Genomic DNA, 17,797 nt, shown 5'->3' on the forward strand with positions numbered 1-17,797 from the left:
ATAGCAGTAAGACTGTGAATACAAGATGCAGCAATCAACAGAGTTAATAGACCTAGCATGGAATGAGGATAATACATAATCAATCAGTCTGCATGTGACATTTGAACAGATTCCTAGGTCAATGATCGGTGATGTAATGTGCAAATGGAAGCAGACAATATTCATCATGAAACAAGCTGGAAACCTCCAATGCCGAGGGAACATGACAGGAGAGTAGTATGCAAAGAACTGTCTGTTCAGAAAGTAGGCTGAAGTTGCCACAGCACATATAGGCCCTCAGTGAGACGACTTGGACACATATCAGCACTACTACTGCTGCTGCTACTACAGTGCACAGGTCACTGAATGATATGGATTATTATGGCCGTGCAGCTATCCACAAGCCACAAATCACCCTGAATAATTCCAGACACTAGCTTGGTGTAAGACCCACTGTTCTTGAACTGTAGACCAATGGAAAGCTGTGCTTTGGAGTGAAAAGTCACAGTACTAGTCTGACTATCATGCCTGGGTGTGGTGGATGTCAAGAGAAAGCTACCTGCTAGACTGTATCGTCTAAACAATGAAGTTTGGTGGAGGTGGGGTAATGGTCTGGGGCTGTTTTCTTGGGTTGGTCTAGGACCATTGGTTGTTTTGGACAAAAGCATGAATGATGAGGTTCATCTAGACATCTGAGCAATAAGACATTACCTATGTTGTGGCAGCATGTTGGGGAAGGCTCACACTTGTATCAGCAGATTAATGCTGATGTCATATTGCTTGAAATGTAACAGACTGGTTTCAGAACATGAGTGCAGAAAAGCTAAACTGGCTCAATCACACAGAGAACCTCTGGGAGAAACTGGTTTGCTCAGCATCTGTGAAAGAGAGAGAGACTGTCAAAAAAAATCTGAGCTTCCCCCCCCCTAATGAAAACTCCAAAAATGAAAGGTATCAGAACCTACAGTATTTAGTACCACTGCATGGGTTGAAGGTTGAGAAGATCAAAGAAGATATTCATTGAGATTAGACTAATTTCTGCAGATTGTAATTTTCAGGAAATCCGTGTGAAGGATGGTTGTTCCAGAAAATTGAGGTTGAAGGAATAAATGAGGAAGAAGAAAAGTTGGTTCTGTGAGTTTGCAGAAGAACAGTGCCCATGGAAGTATCTATAGAAAAGGCATACATCAGAAATGGAATGTTGAAAAAAGGACTATGAGACAGACTGGAGAGACTCTGTAAGAGATAGGTCATTAATTAACTTAACTGTCCTCTTTTGAATGGAGTCTAGAAGCCTGAGAGACATGGGCGCCAGCAGCATGGTACAAGGTGGTGGAAGTGCACCACCTTCGGATTTCGAAGTAATACACAATTTTTAATATTTTCATTAATTTATTGAAACATAAGATATTGCATGTATTCGAAAAATTGGTGAACAAAATATTTATTCCCACATGCACCATCTTGCAAAATATCCTGTTGATTATGGGAGCACCACCTCGGATATGGAAACAATATTCAATGGTAGGGCTGTCACAAAAGCTAAAGGTTATCAATAGACATTATTAGTTATCTTGTAAATAAAGGTTATTTCTAGGTATGCAGGTGTACGGTTAATAACAGTAGGGCAGAGTATATAATATTGTTCTGTTTTAGCTATGTTGTGTTTTACTGAAGTCAATCAACTAGGATATCATGATTAACAAAATAAATACAAAATGTACACCTACAAATCAGTGCCAAATTTATCACAGTACCAAGAAACCATTTGGAAGAATTTTAGTTGTTTTAAATCTTAAAAAGAACATTCTATACTACAATGATTACAAAATAATGATTTTTTCCATACCTTTTTCTGAATCGTAGAGCAAAAATTTATCAAATAATTCATGTTGAATAGGAAGTTTTTCAGTGCTGGTATAAGGCAGAATATCTTCATGTGCCACATAGTCCAGACCTAATCAAAAAACACCTTTAATAAAAAAAAATGTAAGAAAATAAAATAAAGTTTTCCTTCTCGGTATAACAAATTTTAAATCACAATTATAAATATTAAAGCAAAGCATCAAAACTTTAAAAAACCCTTTCCACCAGTACTTGACTCGTTTAGTAAAATTAATTCTAGATATCTGGCAGTAAAATCAAGCCAAATGACTATTCCCACTCTCTGGTTTTGTTTGAATGTTTTTCTAGATATGGGGGTACACTTAAATAGAAAAAAGTTATTATTGTTATTTGGTTTTTTTTAGGAGCATTAGCAACCAAGGCCATATTGCTCCGGTGCAGTGGTCATTCCCTGACCTTTCCGCATCCTCCGTATTTGGTGGTGACGAGCTCAAACCCCGGTCTAATCAAGAAGCGTGTGCTACACACTGCTGCTCCTTCCCACCTGGCTATGGAGGCGCCTAATAGAAAAAAAATGCAAGACTATTTACTAATGATATGATATGGCTATTTACGGAAGACAATGGTAAATGTTTTGGGAAACCTGCACAATACACATACCAATAATTTTAACAGGGCTAGGAGCATAGTCAGATTTGATTCCTGAACTAGTTCAAAAACCATCCGATAGAGAAATATTGTAGGGGGAGTACAAGAATGCTGGAGGTTCTTGTAGCACTGTGAACTGATGAGAGTTGGAGCTTGCTGGAAAGTAATGTGGAATTACTGCACACTTGTTGAAAGAGTACTATAGCTAATCAAATACTGAAAAGGAAAATTTTTGGAGTAAAACTACTTCCATAAACTACAAGATGTGTAAGAATTATGAAAAATATGAAAAGATACTCTTTTTATATTCAAAACACTTGCAAAGTCTTGCAAAAATAAAAAGAAAAATTTAGGTGGGGGGAAAGGACTAAATATAGACAAATATGTTAGTTAATGCAGTGTGTTACATTTCTGGCATGTCTGATTTTTTAAAAATTAAATGAACTTTTATTTTTAAGTGATTAATAGATGTGAAAATCAAATATAGTTATCTTCTTATCAATTAATTACTAAGACTATAAAAAACTTTATAAAACACTTATTAAACTCTATAGTTTATGTTCTCTAAACTTCAGCCGTTCAGTTTACTTACAACTGTTTAATATTTATTACTCTCCTTCAGTATACTCTTTTTTTTTTTTTTTTTAAAGTCTCTTTTTTTCTTGATAGCTGTTGCATCATGTGGATCTAAAACAGGTACCAGCGTGGCATGTTCTGTAACATTTTGCAAGCAGTTGATCTTGCAATGTTGAGTTGTAAAAAATGTAAAATCAATCTGGCAGTTGATGTTTGCTAATAAATTGCTGTAATATCAAACAATGATAATTTTGTGGACAATAATCTTGTCAAATGGCTGCTGAAGTGAAGCCAAGGAATTGCTATTGTTCTTGTAATAGAGCCTCATTAACAACACATGGTTCCTCATTTCAATTATCATACTGACTTTCAGTATACACTCTGTGTCTGCCTTTATAGTCACAAGCACATTAGCATTAGCATTGGTAGAGGCATTTGATGCAAGAAAGCAAGCTTATGCAGCATCAGCCAAAAAAAAAAAAAAAAAAAAAACCCACTTCCACTTCACCCCTCTGTTTGTTCAAAATACCTGTCCAGCTGAGCCTTAAACTTATTTAGGCTATCAACCTCCACGACAAGGGATGGAAGTCTGTTCCACCAACCAACCACCCGCTGGCTAAAGGCAAATTTCCGAAACGTCTATCCTAACATCTGTCTTTCCTCAATTTGAATTTATGCCCTCTCAGGTGATTATTCTGAGCTAGAGGAAGAATCCCATCAGCATTGAGCATGCTCAAACCATTCAAGGCTTTATACACCTCTATCAGATCACCTCGCCAGTGCCTAGTCTCCAGACACTGCAATTTGCAAAACTTAAGCCTTTCTTCGTAAGCGCACCCCTTTGTTCCATTCACTAATCTTGTTGCCCTTCTCTGTACTCGTTCCAGCAGCTCTACATCCTTCTTGAAATGAGGCCTCCAGACCTGTATACAGTACTCAAGGTGTGGCCTGACCATTGCCTTATACAAGGGAATAATCACCTCCTTATCCCTGCTGGAAAAATTCCTGTATATCACTGACAATACTCCATGAGCTACTCTTGCAGCCCGTCTGCACTGCTCAGAGAACTTCATATCTGCCTGCACAACCACCCCCAAGTCCCTTTCATTCTCTACCACTGTCAGTGTAGTACCACAGAGTTGATACGTTGCTCTGGGGTTGCTGTTTCCCATGTGTAGTACTTTACATTTGTCAATGTTAAACTTCATTTGCCACCTCTCAGCCCATCTGTTCAACCTTTCCAGATCCTGTTGCAGCAGCATAGTGTCAGTAGTGTCCTTGACAACCCTGCCAACCTTTGTATCGTCTGCAAACTTGGACATTAAGCTTGATATACCATCATCAATATCATTTATAAATACAGAAAACAATAATGGACCAAACACTGAGCCCTGAGGGACTCCACTAATAACATTAGTCCACAATGAGCAGTGTCCATTGATTACCACTCTCTGTCTTCTCCCCCTCAACCACCCCTTTATCCATAGCAGCAATTTGCCTCCAATGTCACACTGCTCCAATTTGTGTAGCAGTCTTCCATGTGCAACAGTATCAAAAGCCTTTCTAAGATCCAAGTATATAATATCAAAGCTATTCCCTGCATCCAGTTCTTTTGTGATTGCATCATAGTATCCAATCAAATTGGTCAGGCAAGACTTCCCCTTAACAAAACCAATGATATCGGTTCTGATTTGCATACTTACTGGTAAGTCATTATCATCCAGATGTCACCTTTTAGAAGTTTATTTTTTTTATTTTGTTTATGCTTTTCGTTTCCACACAGATTGGATATTATCCAAATCAAATTCCATTTTTCCAAATACAGCTCTAGGAAGTAACAGTGTTTAATAACTAAACTATATGTGAAAGTTCTAATCACTGTTTTAACATTTTATATGCCAAGGCTTAAATCAAATACAAGTACATAAAAAAAGTTAACTTATGCAGTGTGTTACATTTCAACAAATAGCAATAATACTATTTGCTAACATTTAAAAAAATATATAATAAATAAAGGACAAAAAGCAACAATTTTTATGTATGAACCAAAAGCATTTTGTTTCTGGGCATTTGCCATATTATCATTAATTCCTGTAATGAGTGCCAGCAAAAAACATAATATCCAATGCTTCAGCTACAATATATGAATAGCTTAATTATTGATATTTATGAAAAAATAATAATAAATAAATAATAACAATTACTGGATTTCTATTAGTCCAATTTTAATGAAATCTGAGAAGCCTGAATAAATCATCCAAACAAGCCAAATATAAAATTTTGAAAATCCATCTGCTGAGGTTTGAGTTATTACATGTGGATGTTGAGACAAAAAAAAAATTAAATAAATAAATAAATAAAAATAAATAATAATAATAATTGCTGAATTTCTATTGCTCTAATTTTGATGAAATATGGGATTACCCTAAATGTATCTGTAACAGAGTTAAGTATAGAATTTCATGAAAATCCTTCCACTGGGAACTGAGTTATTACATATGGATAGGCAGACAAAGAAATAATTGCTATATTTCTGTGTCTGATTTCAATTAAATATGGGAGTGGCTCAACAAATTTTTCTAAAAGAGCCAAATATACAATTTTATGCAAATCCAACCATTAGCAGTTGAGTTATTACAAGCAGATGGATGGACATGGTGAAAACAACAGAAGCATTAAGCTCATATGCTAGTGCACGTAAAAAGATGCTATTTAAATTGCCTAACTTAACTATTTAACTTACAGTATTAGTATTATTACTAGCAAGTGACACAAGGAAGTAAGTTTATATATTACTGGCAAAAAAAAAAAAAAAAAAAAAAAGACATTTTCCATATCACCTGTATACTCGTAATAATTTGTATAATTCCTTTTTAAAATTATTCAACCTACCCACTTCCACAACACCAGATAGAAGTCTGTTCCAACAACCAAATACCCTCTGGCTGAAAGTAAGTTTACACACATCTACCTTGCAACCAACCTTCCTCAATTCAAATATATGCCCCTTTTGGGTGTTGTCAGAGCAAGCATAAAGATGCATCAACATTTAGCGCCGACCGGGCTAGCCAGGCGGGTAAAGTGCCTGCCTGGCAACCCAAAGGTTGCGGGTTCGATTTCCGCCTTGGGCTTGGATCAAAGTACTGCAAAAACCTTGGGAGGTGCACTATGGCCACAGAAGCCGATGCGCCAACAACTACCAAACCAAAAAAAAAAAAAAAAACCAACATTTAGCTTACACAATCCATTCAAAGCCTTAAATGCCTCAATCAGATCTCCTACCAGGTGAATAGCTTCAAGAAGCTGTAAACTGCAGAACTGAGTCTTTCTTGGTAAGAGTCATTTTGTTCCCTTAATAATCTCAATTCTGCACAGATTTCAAAGGATCCACACCCTTCTTAAAACAAGCTTTCCAGACCATATGCAGTAATGAAGATATACCCTTACTATTGCTTTATACAGCAGAATAACTACCTCTATAACCCTGATAGGAGAACTTCCTATATATAATGGACAAAACCACATGAGCTGTTCTAGCAGCTCATCCGCAACACTCAAAAGAACTTACACAATATCCCCCCCCCAGCTTTTCTTGTTTTCTATTACCTTGTGTATGTGTGTGTGTGTGTGTGGTACCACACAGTTAGTATGCGATTCTGAGATTATTGCTACCCACATGTGGTATTTTGCATGTGTCAACATCAAACTTCAATTGTCACTTTTCAGCCCATCTGCCTAATTTTTCTAGATTTTGTTGCAGTAGCACACTACCAATGTTTGTATCATCTGGAAACCACTTATCACTAATTTATTAATTAATTGTTTATTAATTAATTAATTGAAAACTATGATGTGCCCAGCACCAAACTGTGGGGAACTCCACTAAACACAAGAAGAGCAGTGTCTATGGATAACTGCTCTTTGTCCCATTCAATCATCCCTTTATCCAAAGCAGTAATTTTCCCTAATGTTACAATACTCCAATCTGTGCAGCAGTCTTTTATGTGGAACAGTACCAAAAGCTTTTCTGAAATCTAAGTATATGATAGTATACAATCAGATTGGTCAGACAAGACTGTCCATTAACAAATCTATACTGTGACTGCAGCATAACTGCATTCATGACTAGATAGTCCTGCCATTACTTCTTTAACCAGTGACTTCATTATTTTCTCTGAAACAGAAGTTAAGCTAACAAGTCTGTAATTACTCATGTCACCCTTGATCCTCCTTTATAAATTAGAATTGTAAAATTGGGAATGAAGATACATTTGCACATCTCCAATCCACACAGGGACATCCCCTGATTCCAAGGGTGCTTCCATAATTATGGCTAAAGATTTGTTTACTTCTTTTTGCTACCTCTCATAATATAATTATATAGATTCCATCTGCCCATGCTCCCCTGTTTGTTTGTTATTTGGTTTTTAGGAGCATTAGCAACTAAGGTCATATTGCTCCGGGGATATACGGTGGTCATTCCCTAACCTTTCCACATCTTCCGTATTTGGTGGTCACGGGCTCGACCCCCGGTCTAATCAAGAAGCGTGTGCTACGCACTGCTGCTCCTGCCCACCTGGCTATAGAGGCGCCCACGCTCCCCTATTTACTTTTATCCTCAACAATTTCTTTCCCACATTCTTCTTAGTTATTGCAAAATCATTTAGCTTCCAGTTAATACTTCTAGTATTGCTAGCCCTAAAAACTTCTTTGAAGGTGAATGTAGGTGAAAAATATTTATTTAGCTAGTCAGCAACCTTAACACTAGAAGGAAAGGGATGGTCCAATGCAGTTCATCCCTTCTAGCATTAACATAAGCAAAGAATTCTTTGCTCTATTCTTTGTATTCTTAGTCAAACACTTCTCATAATCTACCTTTGCTTGCCTAACCCACCCCCAACCTCCTTGGTGAACTGATTTCATAGTAGCTTGTACTTACTGTAGGTTTCTGTGTCCACTGATAATTTATAATCAGCGCATGAACTTTTCTTCTCTGATACTATTCTTGAAAAAAAAGTTGGTCTGACATCCATTTAGGTCTAAACCTTGAACAATATCTCTCAGTCAGCATAAAAAGCTTAGTACTTTCTATGATTACTTCCTCAATGCTCACCATTTAGAATTTTCAGATGGTATCATCACCAATTGGTCACACTGAAGATAATTTAAAAACTGTCTACAACCACTGTAATCACTTTTATGAAAGCAAAATCCCTTCTCTTTACCTATGACAGTAGTTACATCTAAGCAGATCCCATATCAATGTATTATAGTCACTGCCACCCAGTGATTCCTTTATCTGGAGATTCTTAATGCATAAAGAGTAAATGCTGATAATAAGATCAAGAATATTGCTTTCTCTTGGTGCTTTTCTAACATGCTTGTGTAGAAAACAGTCATCCAATAAATGCACAAAAGTCTTGCTAATGTGCTAGTCATCAATCCACAAGTTTCAGTGAATATCTGGAAAGTCAAAATCCCTAGTTATAACACATTCTGATTTACTGGCACATTCTATTTGTCTGTATAGTTGTTTATTATATCATCACAGCTATTAGGCCTACAATACATGCCTATTCTCATTTTTCTTTTCCCAGTGCTTGTCACACCAAACTGATTCAACACTGCACTGACCATTCATATCAACTAGATGCACTGTCTTTGATTCTAAGTGCTTCTTAACCAAGAGCATAACTCCACCAACCATCCTGCCTGCCTTTCTGTACATATTGTACTCATCATATTCAAATTCTACACCTCTTATGCCTGAATGGCACCATGTCTCTGACAACCCTACAATGTCTGCATTTGATAACTTAATCAGTACTCCAAATTCATACAATTTGTTTAATATACTCATAGCATTACTATACTCATAAGTGGCGCCTCCGTAGCCAGGTGGGCAGGAGCAGTAGTGCATAGCACATGCTTCTTGATTAGACCAGGGTTCGAGCCTGTGACCACTAAATACGGAGGATGCGGAAAGTCAGGGAATGACCACTGACACATATCTCCAGCCCAAATAAAGGGTGAGGGTTGACGTAGCATCCGGTCATAAAAATTGCATGCCAAAACAATAAAAAACGCTGACCCCATATAATAATGGGAAAAGGCAAGGACAAAAAAAAAAAAAAAAAACTGTACTTATAAGTCATACATGCACCCGTTTCTTCTCTTAGTAATAACCATAACAAAGGCCATCGATTTGTGTCCCATGAGGAGCAAACCTTGACAACTTGCTTTCCAGGCTGCCGCCAGTAGAAGCAGTGTAAAAATAACTTTGACCGCTGCCTGCAGTTGCTGTTAATCTATTATTCTGTATATCCCAAAGCCAAAGATTTTCTGATCTATCTTATCACTATTTTGATAACATCAGCAAATACTTTCACACCTCATCTATTTAAGCATATCCCATCACTATAAAAACAGTTCCTCCTGTTAATAATATTGCACTTGTACTAATTTAATAAATACACTCATTCAAATTAGGGCAAATTTTGTGTTTGATGAGAGAGTACGTTAATGCTAATACTATCATATTTTTAAACACTATAAGAAAAATTTATTATGTCTTCAAGTCTTTGGTGTAATGAACACTATTATACCACACACACTAATGTCACTTAAAGTCATACTTGGGAAGACACACATACTGAATCCTGTGTCCCAAGCAAATTCAAAATATAGAAAATAAATAAAATTTTCAAGGAAATCAATCAAAATCAATCATAAATACTGAACCCATCATCAGTAGTACAAATGTATGACTCCAAGCTCAAGGATACACACCCCAACATTTACTGCAAAGAAATATCAGCATTCACAATCAAAAAATTATAAATTAACACAAAACAGAGAAAGAAAGAAATTGAAATTATATAAAACAAGAAACCCACAGGAACATCTGTCCCAGTGAGTTCTGAAAGATTTTATTTCAGTGACTGAATGCTATTAAGCAAAGATATCAATGGATTCCTACAAATCTGTCAAGAGAAAAGAAAATTAAGACAACTGAACTAAGCTAAAATATATGCCATAGCTATCACCTCTCTATCATTGAAATAAATAAACATAAATAATAAAACACAAATTGTGATGTTGCCTCTAACTAATCAATAACACCTAAACTAAATGCACATATGCAAATTAATATTAGTATTAGTAATGGCTGCATGGTGCAAGAAAGCCTATGGCTTATGCTGCACCAGCCAAAAAAAAAAAAAAAAAAAAAACCCCACAAATAAAACAATGATAAAAAAAAAAAATAATAATAATAATAATAATTAATAAAAGAAAAGGAAATTAAATCTATCATCCTATGCGCTTCCCTCACCCAAAGGTACTATCCAGATGACCTTTGAATTTCCCCAAACTGTCAGCCTCTACCACCCATGTAGGCAACTTATTCCAGTAATTTATGACTCGCTGGCTAAAATAAAACTTCCTGCAGTCCAATCTAAACATTTCCCCCCCGTAACTTGAATTTATGTCCCCTAGTTCTAGCATCATTAATAACCTTGAAAATTTCATCCTCATTCATTTTACTGATGCCTCTCAGAGCCTTAAACACCTCAATCAAATCTCCTCTAAGGTGTCTACTTTCCAAACTCTGCAACCCACATATTCAAAGTCTTTCTTCATAAGGATGCCCTTTTGCCGATCTCACCAGGCGAGTTACCCGTCTTTGCACCCTTTCAAGAAGCTCGATATCTTTCTTTAGGTGTGGTCTCCATACTTGAACACAGTATTCCAAGTGTGGTCTAACAAAAGCCTTATATAATGGGATTATCACGTCCCTATCTCTACTTGCAAAAGTTCGATAGATCATCGATAGGACACCATGTGCCTTCTTTGCAACCTGTTTACAATGCTCAGAGAATGTCATGTCTGACCGTATCATAACACCCAAGTCCCTTTGCTCCAGTACTGGGTTTAGTTGAACTCCACCAAGTGAATAAGTTATTTTGGGATTACTGTTTCCCAGGTGTAATACCTTACACTTTGTTGGATTAAAAGCATAGCTGCCATTTTTCTGACCATTCCTGAAGTCTATCTAGGTCTCTCTGAAGAAGCTCAGCTTGACAATGATCATTAACTACTTTACCAATTTTAACATCATCTGCAAATTTAGACATCATGCCGTCTCTCCCTTCATCGATGTCGTTTATGAAAATTAAAAACAACAGTGGTCCTAATACTGATCCTTGGGGAACCCCACTTCTTACATCAACCCAATCTGAGGAACAGCCATTTATCACAACCCTCTGCATCCTGCCCTGTGTTCACAGTACTGGAGGTACTTATATGGAAAAACAAATAATAAAAAACCTAAACTGAAAATTATAACTTATCTATTTATGACTGCTTTGGTTAATTTCTTGCAGAATTTTATTTATTTTTTAAAGTAATCTGTGACAGGCATTTAGGTCATCCAAAGTATGACACCAATTTGCATTAGTACATCTTATAATAGTTTTTATTTCAACAAGTTTTGAAGACAATCACATTTTTCTTCTACTGCTTAATTTACTTTAGATAGGTGTAACATAAATGATCCATTGTACTTTTTTCTTTTGACTTTTTATTTTTATAGGTTATGGTCAACAACACATAAAACTTATTAATTCTGATTTTGTTGCAATATTAATTTGCATATTTGTGTTTAGTTTAGGTTTTCAACTTGTTGGACTGACATCAAATTCTGAATGGTTTTTTTTTTGTTAAATTTGCATATTTCAACTATACTATAACGGCCATAACATTTATAATTTATACTTCCTGAGTGTGTTTGTCACTCTTTTCTCTAGTCAGACCATATGAGAACATCTGTTGATGTTTTTGCTCAATGCAATCAAAGGCTGAAATACTATCTTTTGAACTTACAGGGAACTTACATTTATTTTGTTTTTTTCTTGTTAATTTAACATTTTCAAAGCAAGTCATCTTTCGCCTTCCAACAGTCTATCATATGTTTACTAGACAGGTTCAGAATCACTAGCACTAATTAATCATAAGAGGAATGATATATAAATCCTGTGGCAATATGGCCACAAAGTGATGTACATTTGCACATATACTGATATGCAATAATCATCTAATATACTTAGTGTCGCAATATTTAGTATTATAAGTAATAAATTAGCAATTGCCTGAAAACCCAAAACTCACCCTGAAACCTGTGAAATTTTTTTTTTAAATGTGATGTATCACAATAAAAAATTAATTAACATTCACATAGATTTGTCACAAATTTGATTAAATGAATGCAGTATTAAAAACTAGGAGTCAGAACAAACATGGCCTTTGACAGCAATTTTTGGCTAGCTAATGGTCCTTGAGAGGTATTATGAAGTAATTGAGATGGTATGGCTCACAATGTACCAATTACTCAAGTAAACTGTGGAAGTGACAAAAATTCCATGGATAGCTTACAACCAGGTGGTAGATGACTTTCATCAACCGGTGAAATACCACCACTTTGCTTATTGGAGGCTTGAAGTGGTGAAACCCATGTTTAGTCTCTAGAGCAAAGTTTCCGGCATCCCCCTCTCCCCATACTTCTCCTTCAACCCATGCATGGTACTAAGTACTATAGGTTTTTTTGATACCTTTCGTGTTTGGGGTTTTCATAAAAAAAAAAAAAAGAAAATTAAGATTACAACTAAAAAAAAAAAAAAAAATATATATATATATATATATATATATATATATATGTACCAAGTAATAACTGGAGATACCAAAGTACACAACTGAAGATATAATTTACTGTAATCATGGTATGAACATCCTCAGCATGTGTAATTTGGTATTTATAACCAAGGCCGCCCCCCCCCACCAAAAACGATGCTACACTGAAACTTAATTTAATATAAGCATTACTAAAATTAAAAAAGTAATAAAAATACCTGGAATTGCATATAGGGATCGGCTGTTATCCTGATTTCCTAAAAATGTCACAGCTTCTGTCTGTGTTCTCTGTAACATATTTAACAAAGAGGAAACATTAATAAAATACCAAAACTGAAAGAAGAAAAAAATGCTATTTGTAAATAAAAAAGAGAATATCTACCACAAAAGGACAATCCCGGGAATCAATGAGAACTTGGTAATAAGTATGAGTATGCCCTTTAACCTCCCTTCCTACATGATTAAATCCTGAACTTGATTCTTCACCTGACCTAATAATAAAATGTTTCAATACTGAATTAACAAAAAATGAAGCAAATATTTTTATTTTGTGTTAACAACAACAAATAATGATAATAATAAATTTATTCATTTAGCTTTAAAATCATTTCCATTCTGTAGGTGCTATAATTTTTGCATAAATTACTTTTCATACATTTTTTTTTTCTAACGTGTATTAACATTTTTATAATCTTATATTAATATAATCTTGTATTAATTTGGTCCTTGAGATTGTCAGAGAAATTCTTTCAGATATGCCAGACAACCTGTACTTGCTAACTGGGAGTCCAAAACGCTGATGGAACTGATATTTGGGTGACACTCAAGTCAAGTGGACCCAATTTCGGCAAAGTCCAGACAGTCTGTGACAGCCAAATCCTCTGCTTGCACCTTAACGATGATGAGACTTAGTAATCCTGGGTATAACCCCCAATGCACAAGCACACTGTGGGTGACCCACCCAGGTGTGAACCAAAGTAAGCAGGGGTCGATGTGTGGCACCCACACAACATGGAGGAATGCCATCCCTCTGTGTTACCAGGCAATACTAGGTGGTAGATGACTCTCATCAACAGGTGCACTACCACCACTTTGCTTATTGGAGGCTTGAAGTGGTGGAACCCATGTTTAGTCTCCAGAGCTAAGTTCTGGTCAACCCTTCCCCATCTCTCCTATCATGCAGTGTGACTGATGACTTTTGACGTTAGGATGAACATCATAGCGAGATCCAATCTTCTTTACATTTCAAGCGTACAGCTTTAAAACGGTGTTCACAGGCTGGCCGCTAGTTAGTACACCGGACCGGACCGAACCTATTGGTAACTCTAGGAGGCTTCTAGATCAACTAGTGCTACCTCTACTCTGCCAGATAGTGACTGGAGGGAGTGCGAGTAGTGTGTATGTGGGTAGCATTGTTGAGGCCACGTTATATCAAGGATCTTGGTATATTCTTACCATGTGTAATCCATATCCAAAAATTTCATTACTTCATACAGCATGAATTGTCAAACTAATAGAGTAAGCTTATCTGTGAAAAGATCTAAACCTTCCAAGCACTTCCTACTTCATTTTACAAATATACATGGTCTCAATTCTAATCTCAACAATGTCCTTTCCACTTGCAGTCTGCCAAACCCCATGTACTTTTTCTGACAGAATCTCAGTTATCAGTTGATTCAACTACTGCTCATCTCACGTGCCCAAATTATTCGCTGTATGATTCCTTTCGCCTGAAAGGTGGTATTGTGCATATGTCCATTCTGATATTCCTTGTCAGAGACTTGGTAATTTGGAATCTCCTCTTTTCGATTCTTCTCTGGCAATACGAAATTTTTAGAAATCTTCAAGTACCGTGTTAATAGACTAGAAAAGAATAGCGAAAGCTTAAAAAGCGGTACTCACCTTGAAATTAATCTGCGATGGTTTACTTAGGTAGCGTGGTTAATGTTTAAGTTGAATTGTTAAATTGAAAAATTAAAAGGGAGGGAAGTAGGTAAAAGTTGACTGAGTTAAATGGGCGCAAGGAAACAGAAGTGTACACATCCAATCCTTGGTTGTCATTGAAATAAAAGAAAGAAGAATAATTAAAAACTATGTAAGTGAATCCGGTGAAGCCAATAGTCTTTACGAGGACTTTCGTTAGTTAAAGAACGTCTTCAGTTGGCAATGTGTGGGGAGAGAACACGCATGGTATTTTAAGAATAAAAAAAATACCATGTTTTTTTTTATTCTTAAATTTACCGGTGTTTATATTTTTCAGGAAAAATACAAACACCGGTAAATACTTACATTTTGCTTCTCATCACCCTCTAAACACTAAAAAGGCAGTTTTATATAACCAAATTCACGATGCACTAAAGTACAGTTCCTCACCCACCAACCTTCACAATGAAATACAGTATATTACCGACAAATTTATATCCAGAGGTTACCCCCACCAACTCATTTTAAATACAATCCTTAACACTAAAAATAAAATTAAATCTAACATCCCAACCAAAGACAAAAATAAAACTAACATCCGCATAGTCCTCCCTTACCACAATGAACTAGCAGGACAGTTCCGACGCCTATTTAACAACACTGATATCTCCCTTGTTTTTTCCACCTACAACAAATTAGGATCCTTCTTCAGCACCTATAAAGACACATACAAATATTCTACAAACAACCTTAATAATATTATATACCTCATTAATTGTCAACCAAACTGCAACACATGTTATATCGGAAGTACCACTACCAAATTTGGCTCATCAAAAACATCCAACACCCGTGCATACTACCATTTCCATAGTCTCACGTCTAACCAATCTGTCACAGAACATACAACTCATGTCCAGACTCACAACCACAACCCGCTCATCGATTCTGCCATTTCCATCATTAAACTAAAATTCAGCTACAGAATACTTCAATACGAAGCTCTAGTTATCGAATGGTACAAGCACCACTCTAACCTCAAAATTCTAAATTCTAAACTCCCCTTCGATCTTTCTCCAATTTGGAACCTCTCGAGATTAAAGTTCCCACATGTCAAAAAAAAAAAGGCATCACGAGAGTATAATTTTTTATTCTTAAAATACCATGCACGTTCTCTCCCCACACATTGCCAACTGAAGACGTTCTTTAACTAACGAAAGTCCTCGTAAAGACTATTGGCTTCACCGGATTCACTTACATAGTTTTTAATTATTCTTCTTTCTTTTATTTCGATGACAACCAAGGATTGGATGTGTACACTTCTGTTTCCTTGCACCCATTTAACTCAGTCAACTTTTACCTACTTCCCTCCCTTTTAATTTTTCAATTTAACAATTCAACTTAAACATTAACCACACTACCTAAGTAAACGCAGATTAATTTCAAGGTGAGTACCGCTTTTTAAGCTTTCGCTATTCTTTTCTTCTCTGGCTTAAAATCTCTCTACCTCATGCTGTCATATTTATCTGTCGTCTCTACCATTTTCTCAACTCCACTAATCACTTGGAGCTCTTTCACTTCTCTTTGCAACTTGACTTTCTCCAGTCCAACTTTCCTAACAGTGAGGTAATTTTTCTTGGTGATTTTAATGTTCACAACTCCAGCTGGCTTTTATTTTCTAGTCACAGTCTCAGCTGGTCAAGATGCTTAGGCTTTTGCAATTACTAATGACCTTGCACAGATTATTCATTTACCTACAAGAATACCACCATCATCATCATCATCATCATCATCAGCTATTTTCAATCCACTGCAGGATGAAGGACTCTCCAGCAACTTTCCAGTTCCTTCTGTTTTGAGCACTGGCCATCCATTTACTACCCACAAACTCATGAATTTCATCTATCCATCTCCGCCTTTGTCTCCCAGGTTTTCTTCTAGGTCCTCTTGGATCATCATCATCATCATCAGCCATTTTCAATCCGCTGCAGGATGAAGGCCTCTCCAGCAACTTTCCAGTTCCTTCTGTTTTGAGCACTGGCCATCCATTTACTACCCAAAAGCTCATGAATTTCATCTATCCATCTCCGCCTTTGTCTTCCAGGTTTTCTTCTAGCTTCTCTTGGGTACCATTCTGTTATTTTCTTAGTCCATCTGTCATCATGTCTTCAAGCTATGTGTCCTGCCCAAGACCATTTTAGTTCTTTAGTTTTGATAAGAATGTCCTTTACTTGAGTTTGCTGCCTAATCCATGTGTTTCTCTTCTTATCTAACAGTCTGATTCCCAATATAATTCGTTCCATTCTTCGCTGTGTAGTTCTCAGCTTCTCTTCCATTCTTTTGGTGAGTGCCCAAGTTTCACTTCCATAAGTCATGGTGGGGAGTATACATTGGTTCATTATTTTACGTTTCAGACAAACTGGTATATTGCTCTTCAGTATGTGACTATATTTCCTGAATGCTATCCATCCAAAATTTATTCTTCTCTTGACTTCCAGCCATTTATCATTATTACAGCTAATAACTTGTCCCAGATAAGTATATGACTCCACCTTTTCAATTACTGCTCCTTCAATCATTATTTCCCTTTCCGTGGCATACTTGTTCATCATTACTTTTGTTTTAGCCATATTCATCTTTAGTCCAAAGTCCTTACTAACTGTGCAAAACTGATTAAGATTTTCCTCTAATTCTTTGGGATCGTGGCTTATAATCACAATGTCATCTGCAAATCGTAAATGGTTTAGGTACTCGCCGTTCACATTGACTCCTTTCTGCGACCAGTCTAATCTTCTGAAAGCTTCCTCAAGGGCAGCCGTAAACAGCTTCGGAGATATTGTGTCTCCTTGTCGAACTCCTTTCTCAATTTTAAATTTCCTACTGTCTTTGTCTAGTCTAATAAAGGAGGTAGCACTCTCATATATTTTCTTCAAAATCATAATATATGGGGTATCTATGCCTTGTCTTTCCAGTGCCCGAAACATTGCCTTATGCTGTATGGAGTCAAATGCCTTTTCATAATCCACAAATGCCAGGCATAATGGTGTTTTATATTCATTTGCTTTCTCCATTAGCTGTGATATTACGTGAAGGTGATCCACAGTTGTGAATCCTGTCCTAAAGCCAGCTTGCTCTTTCG

General features: G+C 36.3%; 1 protein-coding gene across 1 annotated transcript in view; it reads right to left on the reverse strand.

Annotated features, from left to right (window-relative positions):
- The window catches only part of POLDIP2 (DNA polymerase delta interacting protein 2), a 135,726-nt gene that overhangs the window by 73,482 nt on the left and 44,447 nt on the right, over nt 1-17,797 (reverse strand). Inside the window, exons 4-6 of the mRNA XM_090373854.1 lie at nt 13,118-13,226; nt 12,954-13,023; nt 1,829-1,936 (exon numbers count right to left, since the gene is read on the reverse strand). Coding sequence (XP_090229980.1) covers nt 1,829-1,936; nt 12,954-13,023; nt 13,118-13,226 — 287 coding nt within the window. The remainder of the gene's footprint in view (nt 1-1,828; nt 1,937-12,953; nt 13,024-13,117; nt 13,227-17,797) is intronic.

The sequence above is a fragment of the Mastigoproctus giganteus genome, chromosome 5 (assembly GCF_048544385.1).
Source record: "Mastigoproctus giganteus isolate SK-2022 chromosome 5, ASM4854438v1, whole genome shotgun sequence".
NCBI classification, from domain to species: domain Eukaryota; kingdom Metazoa; phylum Arthropoda; class Arachnida; order Uropygi; family Thelyphonidae; genus Mastigoproctus; species Mastigoproctus giganteus.